At 38.8% G+C, this 10,635-nt stretch overlaps 1 protein-coding gene across 3 annotated transcripts in view; it reads left to right on the top strand.

The window, feature by feature from the left end:
* Positions 1-10,635, top strand: part of pcbp4 (poly(rC) binding protein 4) — an 89,982-nt gene that overhangs the window by 58,137 nt on the left and 21,210 nt on the right. For all 3 annotated transcript variants that reach the window (XM_062053700.1, XM_062053701.1, XM_062053702.1), the window contains exons 7-8: positions 2,437-2,565; positions 6,654-6,728. In XM_062053700.1, coding sequence (XP_061909684.1) covers positions 2,437-2,565; positions 6,654-6,728 — 204 coding nt within the window. The remainder of the gene's footprint in view (positions 1-2,436; positions 2,566-6,653; positions 6,729-10,635) is intronic.

Below are 10,635 nucleotides of genomic sequence, written 5' to 3'. Positions count from 1 at the left end.
TACATGACAAATAAATGATGTTCCACGTTTGACAGCTCGATAAGAACATGAGAATTGCCTAAACATATTTTGTCTAAATGGCACCAAATGTTAAACGATCCTCCCAGTCTGTAGAATGATTGAATACATCGGTAGAAGTACCTTCGTAAGTCTTCTCTAACCTGCTGAATTAATCATATAAAAGCACTGTATAGGCAATAATATTTTGAGCATATGCAGTGCAATTTTACACCACCTCAAGCTGCACTCTTAAAAGTGAACGTATTCTTACATGAATACCTCTCTGACCCTGTCTAGGGCTGCAACGATTACTCGATTAAATCAAATAATCCAATTAGAAAAAAGTTTTGCGCACGGCCGCTGCAATAGAGCTCACATCAGAGTGGTGAGAGTGTTTTTTTATTAATGCACACATGGTAAAAGTGAAATTTAAATGTTGACAATGTGCATTTATTAGGAAAAATAATCAAGGTTATAGCGAGCAGAAAATGTTTTGTTTATGTAAAATACACAGTGAAGCTATAAAGTGTGATATGTTTGATTACTCGATTAATCAAACAAACTATTCAATACATCACTCGATTAGTAAAGTAATTGGTGGCTGCCGTGTCCGCGAAAACTGACCATTAATATCTGGTCTCAGACAGTTTTTGATGTACAACTCTTGTATTGTCTCTTAATACAGAACGCTCAGGCCGGTTGATGTACAGCTGTAATAAGGCTTCACCAAAGCTGCAGACTAAGGATGATGAATGGAAAAATTAAATGTCTAACATTTTTCAAAGCCATTTCTGTTCCCAAAGCGCAGCTAATGTCAGGATGCAAATATCCTTACAAAGGCGATGCTCTCATGGCGCAGCTCATGCTAACATTTCCTAATTAACATTTAAGTAGAACTGAGGCTGGTGGGAAGGTCATTATTTTCCAAAGTATTAAGCAAAGTATTCACGAGAACTGATGATGACACCGGATGAGTTAAGTTGTCATCCTCAGGAAAATATGAATGTTTCAAGGTTTAGCCATCCAACTGCGAAACATTTTTCTCCGAACCCTGCAAGTCAAGGGAATTCATAAAATAAATTATAGCAAAAATCAAGCAAGATTGTTGATTACGTGAGCAGAATCTGATGAGAGTGTCAGATTTAGGCAAACAAGGCATGGATGTATTGAGACAATGCACTAATAGAATACAAACGTTTAGGGTGACTTAGTCTTCTATTTACGCTAGACACAGCCTTATCCAACGCAAGCTAATACATTGTAGTTATTATACCGGCTGGCTGAGATGTATGACGGAATATCGGTATTATGTGATCGGTGTCAACAATCACCAGCTAATTTAATACATATGTTTTGGCTTTGCCCATACCTGTGCAGTTATGGGACCGACATTTTTAATATTTTGTCTTTGGTAATTGGCGAAAAGATCGAACCAAATTCTATAAGCGGACTATATGGGGTACTCCCTCTGTCATCGTCTCTGAGCAAATCCAAAAGGAACTTGGTAGCGTTCACTACTTTGTTGGCTAAAGGACTCATTGTGCTAAATTGTAAGGCTGCAGCGCCTTTGTGCCACACCTGCTGGATTAGAGATATTCTGTATTTCCTTAAATTGGAGAAAATTAGGCTGACATTGAATGATTGTTCTGTGAAGTTTCAGAAAGTATGGGGTGGTTTCCTAAAATATGTAAAAGAGACTGATCTCAAATTTAACCCCGATTGAAAAGTAACTGAAAGGTAGATAATTGATGAGCTTTTTGTCTATTTGCCTGTGCTTATTTGACCAATGTATGTTTATATATATATATATATATAATATATATATATATATATATATATATATATATATATATATATATATATATATATATATATATATATATATATATATATATATATATATATATATAATAAATAGGTCATTTTTGTGGGTTACTTGTTTGGGGGAGGACAAAAAGAAAATTGTACATGTCTTTAATCGTTTTTCTGGACTGTATATGTCAAAAATCCAATAAACAAATGTTAAAAAAAAGAAGAAGAATACAAAAGATTGACTATTAAATGATTGTGACTCATTTTTTAGGCCCATGTGATCTTTTGGATGAAATAAACATATCTCAGGCTAATGGCATTTAAGAACTTGGCAGTGTTCTGTAAAAAGAGATTTTCTGCCGTGATTTTTCTGCCTTTTAAATATTCTACAGTCTGATTAGCAGCATGATTAATTCTCACTATTTTCATTCAGCGGCAGAGTCATTAGGAGCATGCCACTTCCCCCGATACTAAATGTACTGCATTCTTTATCAGGCATGTAGAAGGCCAAAAAAGGTCTTCGAGGCAATAGCAGCAAAACGTGTACAGTACAGGAGCTGCAGCAGTGGAATTACAACTTGTCTTATCAGCCTAATCTTTCTTTAAAACCCCTATCATTTGCAGAGCACTGGTGCTCAAATACAGGTGGCGGGGGATTTACTGCCCAACTCTACTGAGAGAGGGGTGACGATATCTGGGAATCAGGACTCCGTAATCCAGTGTGTCAAACTCATCTGTGCAGTGATCCTGGAGGTAGGAAACACATTTTAGTAAAATGATTTTACATCACACTCTTTAGCTGGTTGTTCAGAGAAAAACGTCCATTTTGTTTGCAAAATTTGTTTCACTAAAGTGGCGACGGTTTAGGGTATTTTCAACAGGACAGTAAGCCTGTGCTGTAGACTCATGTCTTACCCAGAAGCCACATTTATGGTTTAAGTTTATTTCAAACATGCATACAATTACAATATGATAGATCACAATTTCCAGTTTGTCTTCTAAACATGTTTTAAAAGGAGTATGAAGTAGCAGAGCTAATTTAATCGTACCCCTTTTCCATTACACAGCAATTGCTAAGACTTGTATTCACTTCCTGTTCTCTGTAAGTGGGTTAGCCCATTTTATTTATATAGCACTTAAGTAGCTTCACATGGGTAAAATACAAATAACACAATACAATATATTTATAATCAATGTCAGAAATATTGCAAATACAAATAATGGAATATTATTAGAAAAAAACTGGAAAATATGCCTAAACAAATGATCACAATAATTAACCAAATTTTTATAGCACTTTTTTTAGTGACGCTTAGTGTATTACCATGAGAACCCATCATTCATTCACTCTACATTCAATCCGTGGTGGTGGTAAGCGACATTTGTAGTCACAGCTGCCTTGGGGTAGACTGATAGAAAAGTGGCTGCCAATTTGCGTCTACGGCCTCTCCGACCACCAGCAAATATTTATTGACATTTATACACCAGCGTGGGCTGCAGGTGGGTGAAGTGTCTTGCTTAAGGACACAACGACAGTGACTATGATGGCAGCAGATGGATTTGTACCAGGAACCCTTAAGTTTCTGGATGGCCGCTCTGAGCCACGCTGCCCCATGTGTTTTAGCTGCTCCTTGTCTGGACATTTTTTAAAGGCAGTTCAGATGGAAATAAATCAATTTCACCATTTAGGAGCAACTGACTCAAAAGGCCATTTTGTTTAAGGTACAGCAAGTAGTCAGCAGACCAGAGTTACCTAAACAAGTAAGTGAGAAGAGACAAGATCAACAGTACTGGCCAGAGAAGAGACCTTGTAAGTGATGGATAGAATATTGCATTGATTGTATCCTGCTAGGAATAGGGAGCCAGTGAAACGATGCTAAAATGGGAGTAATATGACTGAATCTATGAAATCTTAACAGGAGCCTAGCGGAAGCGTATTGGACTTATAAATGAGGTTTTGCTGAAACAGGTAAATAGTGAATTGCAGTAGTCAATCATAACAAAAGGATCATTAATGGTCATTTCTACCTCAGAATAAGATATCTTGGAACTGAGCTTGAAAATCTTTCCAAAGTGAAAAAAGCAGGAGCAAGTCATACTTTTGATGTGCTCATCAAGAAACTCACGATGATCAAATATGACCCCAAGGTTTTTCAAACTGGGGCGCACGTTTGCACCAAGGCCACTTTTGAAGTTGAAGTGTCAGGGGAAATATTTAACACCTCTGTTTTGGCAGCATTACTCGCCGTCCAGTCCTTACCTACAGTCAGACAATCCTGCAGTGCATCCATTTTGTTTGTTTTATCAGAGTTAAAGGAGAAATATAACCGTAGATCATCCGTGTACATGTGGTATGAAATGTCTTCAAAATTTGTGGTAGCATGTGTAAAAAGAATATGCCTCAAAACTGAACCCTGGGGCAGCCTGCAGGAAAGGTGGACAGACTCTGACAGCCAACAGCCATGGTTAAAAATCCCCCCGCGCCCCAAAAAATATATACAGTATATACAGTATATATCCTCTCTGGAACTGCCTGCAGACGGAGCGGCTCAGCTTCTTGTCCACTTGGCATCGGCAACACTCGGTAAACATCAGCTTAAGACACATCCTGCAGCCTTCAAACTTCAACCACACCAGTAAAACACGGTTGGTTGCGCACCGCAGCGTAGATGACAATGGTGATGCAGGGGTGGAGCGGCTCAGGACAGGAAGCCCAGCGGATTTCAAATACCAGTGATTGATGGACATGACCGTCACAGAAGGCTTCTCTGGCCCCCAAAAAATTTAATGCGTAAATATCATAACAAATGGGAGACTTATTATCCCCAACTAAAGAAAAGCAGGGTCAAACACACTCATGCTTTTTTTTTGTAAGATTTGCAACACCGACTTTAATATATCACACGGAGGAAGAAATGGCAGCCATGATTGGATTTGCAGATCATTTTTGTACTCAGCCTTGCATTAAAATGCTTTATTTAACCCTGTTTTACAGGGAAATGTCTCATATTTTGAAATACAAAGCTTTAAAGGTATGTTGCAAAAGCACAATTGGAACAGAAGGGACAGAAAAGGGACATTTCTCTTTAACAAAGATGTTTAATAATTTGTCAAAAAGAAGGAATACACAATGCTGGACATTAGAGGTGGGGTAAATAATCGATTTTAAGATGCAGCGCAATTTAGACTTGGATGATTATAAAATCGATTAGTAAACATCAATAATCGATAATCGAAGTATTTATTGTAAATAAAGTAATGCAGTTCTAAAATTTGGCTGACTGCAGCAAGCCACCTCACCGAGAGATCCGACTAGCTCCTTTATTTTAGGGCACTTATGTTCCAGTTTTACACACATTTCCATTAATAAATGTGAGAATTAATCTAACTGTTTCTTATTACAAATGCACTGTTTTTTAAAGTTGCAAGTGATAAACGCTTATTTGGTGAAATGAAAATAAATGTAGAACTGCATTAATATATAACATTTATAAATCCTTCAATAATCGATTTTTAATCGAATGGTAGCTCCTGAATTGTAATCCTAATCAAATTGCAAGGTGCCCAAAGATTCCCACCTCTACTGGACATCTTCTTTTTTTTTATTCCATACATCATATACAAAATGTAGATCATGTATAGTACATTAACCTATTTCAGCGATTGAAAATAGTAAATGGAAACTGCACTTTAATAAGTGAAGTTTAATTTCTGTGCAACCCATTTAAAACCATTTCATTCTTAAGTTGTCAAATGAGTGACTAATACGAGGCTACTGTGGGATGAGGGAATAAGCATGTTGTGAAAATCTTGTTTCCAATGTTGCAAAGATAGTTTAAACTTAGCTTAAGGATTAAGGTTTTATGTTGAAGCCTGGGAACAACATTGAACTTCAAAGATATTTATTTATTCAACGTTTCGAAATGATTTCTCTCTGTCTACGCACAGCAACGCTATTGACTTGTCTAAGGTAACCTTTTCTAACTGCTGTTCATTGTGGAAGACAATATTACATTAGGAACTTGCAGCAAACACGTTGACTGTCACGCCGAGTCAAAAGGTTGTGCTCTGATGTTATTGTAACGCTGTAGAACACGGAAAAGAGAAGAGACACATAGCCAGGTCCGTCCACCTTTAGACATCAGCTCAACAGGAAACAGGAGAGGAGATTAAAAAAAACCCACCACAAGCATAGTCTCCCTCCTGTGCTTTCATGGAAGTGCACAAGTCCCTGTTGTTTCAGCATTGCAGCTGGACCTGACTGACTAATTGCTAGTTTGATCCAGTTTGCAGGGGCTTTCTTCAAAGCAAGCTGCATTGGGATTCAGTACCAGCGGCTCCTTGCTTTGGGCTCCAAGATTTAAATTATGCAAAGTTATACAAAGAATTTGCTGTGACTGCTACCGCAGAAAAGATGCTTTACATTTTTTTAAGCCCCCTCGCCCCTCAAAACCGTAGCGTCAACTCTGTGGTTAACTCGATAAGATATCCTCATCAAACCATGTCGTGCACAGTTTATAAACTCCTTTTCTAATTGGCCTTTGAAGAGTTTTATCTTGAATTGTCTCTCTGTGAGCCGATGTGTGATTTATCCAGAGAGGAGTCAGCGCGGAAGCTGATGGAAACTAAAGCTCCCAGCTATCATCTACTGCAGAGCTTCTGTTATTCAACAAATTACCAATTTGAACCAAAGAAAAAACAAGAAAGCGGAAAAAGCTCATTAGCAGTTTAGAACATCATTAATTGTTATTGTGCGTCAATGTAGCGTGCAGCTTCATTGGCTCTCAGAGCGAAAATGTTTGACAGCTTCACTTCACTGCTTGTTGTTTTTTACTCCTCAGTCTCCCCCGAAGGGCGCCACCATCCCTTATCGGCCGAGCCCTTCACCAGCCACCCTCCTCATTGCGGGCAACCAGGTGAGGAAGTAATGAAGTCCTTTTGGCGGGGCATGAGGGGTCAGATTGGATGCTTGCAGTCACATTTCATTTAAGCAGCCAAAATGAAATGCATGTTAATGAACACATTGAGCAGGACATAAACACGAAAGGCTCATCGGGGAAAGGTCTAACAATTAGACTTTAGAAATTTACTTGAATGCTGATCAAGCTTGCCAAGTCAAAATGACAAAGAAAGAAAATAAATGAGTGTACATCACAACATAATGTGGTGATCCCCACATACACTACCATGTAAATATGCCCCGTAAAAGTTATGAGGAGGAAAACATGACATAAAAGCAATCTGATTAAATGTATTTTAGGGGGATTTCATAGCAGCTTTGTCTCAAAATGTCTGCATGCCATAATAGTCATCTGTCCCGCTCAATCAGTTGTAGTTTGCTTCTTCCTCAGTTAGACAATCGCCCCTCGTCAGTGTACAGGTAGCAGCCATCAGAGGACAGTCACCTCCTCAGACCATTCCAGCAGTATTGAGTGTGCATCTTTCTGTGCAGGTTCGGTTACTAAAGTAGATTACAGTGTTGATTTCTCTGTGCAAAAATTGTTTTGTTTTTTTTCAACATATTATTCATTGGTATTGCCATATCTGTCACATGCATTCAAGGATTGTTTGAAATTGTTGTACATGGCGAGGATTCACACAAATCACAGTATTTCTATTTGTTGCATTATTTTTGATGGGTTTTTTTTTCAATTTAGTTATATTTTTAATCTGTTTTAGTTAGATGACATATGCCTTGCACTGTTTAGTTGATTACTTATGTTACCTTATTTATGTTTATTGAAACCATAAACATCATTCACATCATAAACATCTTTATTAGTAAAGTTGACATTGGCTCGTTGTTCTTGCCTGACAACCGAGGGAGATTGAGGATTTAAACCAGTTGTCTTATGCAGTCTATTAGCGGTCACACATTTGGATAGTAGACCAACACCTCCTTTACATGGTCCTTCGAGCAAGATCCTCAACTTCTTCAGTTCTATAATGGCTGTCCTCGTTGTGATGTTCGTCAGCCTCGTTATCTTGATGAATTCCTTTCCCAGGACATCTGCTCCCTTCAAATACACTCGATGATCATTCCTACAATGGAGGTTGCACTCAGGCTCCTCCTCCTCTCTACACTCCAGAAAGACCAGTGCCTTAGAATGTCAGCCCAGAAGTAGTTTTTTTTCAGCGCTGTTGGAAATTAGGGGGGTACCATAACCAAGATGGAAAATGCAAGGTTTTTTCAGCACCCTCGCATTGAGAACAGTTCCTCAGCCTCCCTATCCAGCTCAAAGAACGTCTGTGCAATCCGATGACATCGCTGCTGTGGGCTGTACCTTATTATCCGCCAGGAAGTACATCCCCTTCCCATCCATATTCCAGTTAACAAGTGACTGATCCAACATACTTGTCATGTCCTGAGGCTGTAGCTATTCCACCATCTGATGATCCACTGCCTCCAGTATGACATCCTTCCCTCAATGAACCAGGGCTCATGGACACTTCACAGTATACAGAGCCATACACACTCCCATCTGAACTGCTTTCAACAGAGACTGTATACACAGGACCAACACCTTATATTGCCCATCTCCCTGAGGATGACCCCCGACAGTTTGCTCGTCTTAAATTGGTACTGGACAATATCCTACCTGAAGACACAACAGAGTGCATGAAGTATAACTTAATTGTTTATCAGAATTATAGGAATGCTGATTCAGATGGGTAATGATGGAAAGACTGAGTTGTAATATGGGTCGCACACTTCACAGTTTTGTCAAAGCTGCCACATGAACTTAAAGATCAATTAAAATGTTTCATTCATTACATCCACACTCCAATTATAACGCTGGTGCATTTCTCAAAGTAGCTCTAATACGAAGTCAAGCTTGAGGAAAATTACTCACAACCATCTCACCCACAGTCATCTGGAGATGAGCGTCACAGAGTCAAGCCCAGGCAGCTGAAGTCAGATGCACATCCTACTATAGTCTTTACTGGCACAGACCCTACTAACAAGCCACCTGGGACAATAACCTCAGTCCGACCTCAGACCATCCATCCATCCATTTTCTACCGCTTGTCCCTTTGGGGTCGCGGGGGGTGCTGGCGCCTATCTCAGCTGCATTCGGGCGGGAGGCAGGGTACACCCTGGAAAAGTCGCCACCTCATCGCAGGGCCAATCCGACCTCAGACCAAACCCAAGAAATACTGTCATTATTGTCATACAGTGCAACATTATTTTAACAAATTTCAGAAGTTTCACCACAGACCAAAGAGCAGCTTGGATCAAATCTGATAGAGATGTGGAAGAAATCTTTAGAGCAACCACCTCCAGAGACTGTACAACCAGTTACTTATTATCAAGATCCTGCTATGAGAAGTAGCCGTGCTTTGTTATACAGCAAATGGCCAAAGTCTTCCTCTACAATGGTAAGCAGAAACTTGAGACGTATGCCATTCTTGTTGATGATTCTTGAATTGCGACAGTGGGCTACTGATGTGTGGACATTATCAGTATTATGGCCCCTGAACTGACATCTTAATCCAGAGATCTGTGGCTGTCAATAGAAGGAGCAGATCCACCAGATAGAACTCTGAGACTCCACTGGCACTGCAAACCAGATATCATCCCTTACAGCCACACAGAGCAGCTTCAGCCTACAATGTTCAACGTCTACCGGGTTTTGGCCTGACAGTATGACCCATTAGGGCTGCTCATTCCCTATACTATTCGAGCCAAGAACGAAATAAAGAAGAAAACTTGACTGGGACGATTCCCATCTTCCAGAGGACTTTCTTCAACTAAGCCTGGGACAATAAACTTCATATTGTCCCTTATATCTCAATTGTTGATTTCTCTGTGCAAAGAAATGTGTTTGATACCTAAACTGTGTGTTTTGACATGTTATTCATCAATATCGCCATATACATATATCACTTTGGATGGGTACGGCATCTTAATTGCTTTTAATTTGGTCAATGTTGTGCTGTTGCGTAAGTTGGACTGGCGATATATTCAAGGATCATTGAAAATATTTGTATTCGGCGATAATAAACTTTTTTTTTTGTTATATTTCATAAAATAATAAGACACGTTTCCGGGTTTGATATCATCCACAGCAATTATGTCTAAAGGGTGGTACTGACAGTTCAACCACACTTTCATTGCATCCATGTAGAATGGTGATAACTCTTTTAAACTATTATAAAATATTTTTTCAATAGGGCTGTTAATTGATTATTTTTTTAATCAGATTAATCACACTCTTGAGCTGTGATTAATCGAGATTAATCACAGGTTATTACTCGCTTGTATATTTAAAATTTGTTAAAGAAAATTGTTGTCAGAATGTAATCAAAACATGTTTTTACATGTTTTACTAAACTGTAAGGCATTAATTTGCTTAAAACTTTGTGACAGTAAGTATAGTAAGAATTAGGAGCACACTTTTAAAGTATATATATATAGTATTGTAATATAACAAACAAGGTACAGATAGTAAACACACTCATAAACAACTTAACATGGTGCAGTATTTGCATCTGCATTTACTTTTCCTCTTAACCCTTTACCACAAGACACATCATAGAATGGTATTTGCATCTTTTAGATGCATTAAAAATAAAGCTGAGTCAATTACACATTATGAATAGATTGTATTTTACACCCTCTCAGTTGTTTAAAATGGGTACAGTAGATATCAAGTTATTTATAAAGTGTCCGGCAGCTGAAGGAACTCTAATTAATTTACTGTGGTAATGTCAGAGAATAAAGAGTTGTGTCTATTGTGCGATGTGCCGTGGTTGTCCGTTCTAGGCCACCGTAGGTCACGAGACGTGCGTCACCACACCTGCTAATGTTAGCCGAGTTAG

The sequence above is a fragment of the Entelurus aequoreus genome, linkage group LG07 (genome assembly GCF_033978785.1).
Source record: "Entelurus aequoreus isolate RoL-2023_Sb linkage group LG07, RoL_Eaeq_v1.1, whole genome shotgun sequence".
NCBI lineage: Eukaryota > Metazoa > Chordata > Actinopteri > Syngnathiformes > Syngnathidae > Entelurus > Entelurus aequoreus.
Note: the sequence above shows the minus strand (reverse complement) of the source record. Positions and strands in the feature narration are given on the sequence as shown.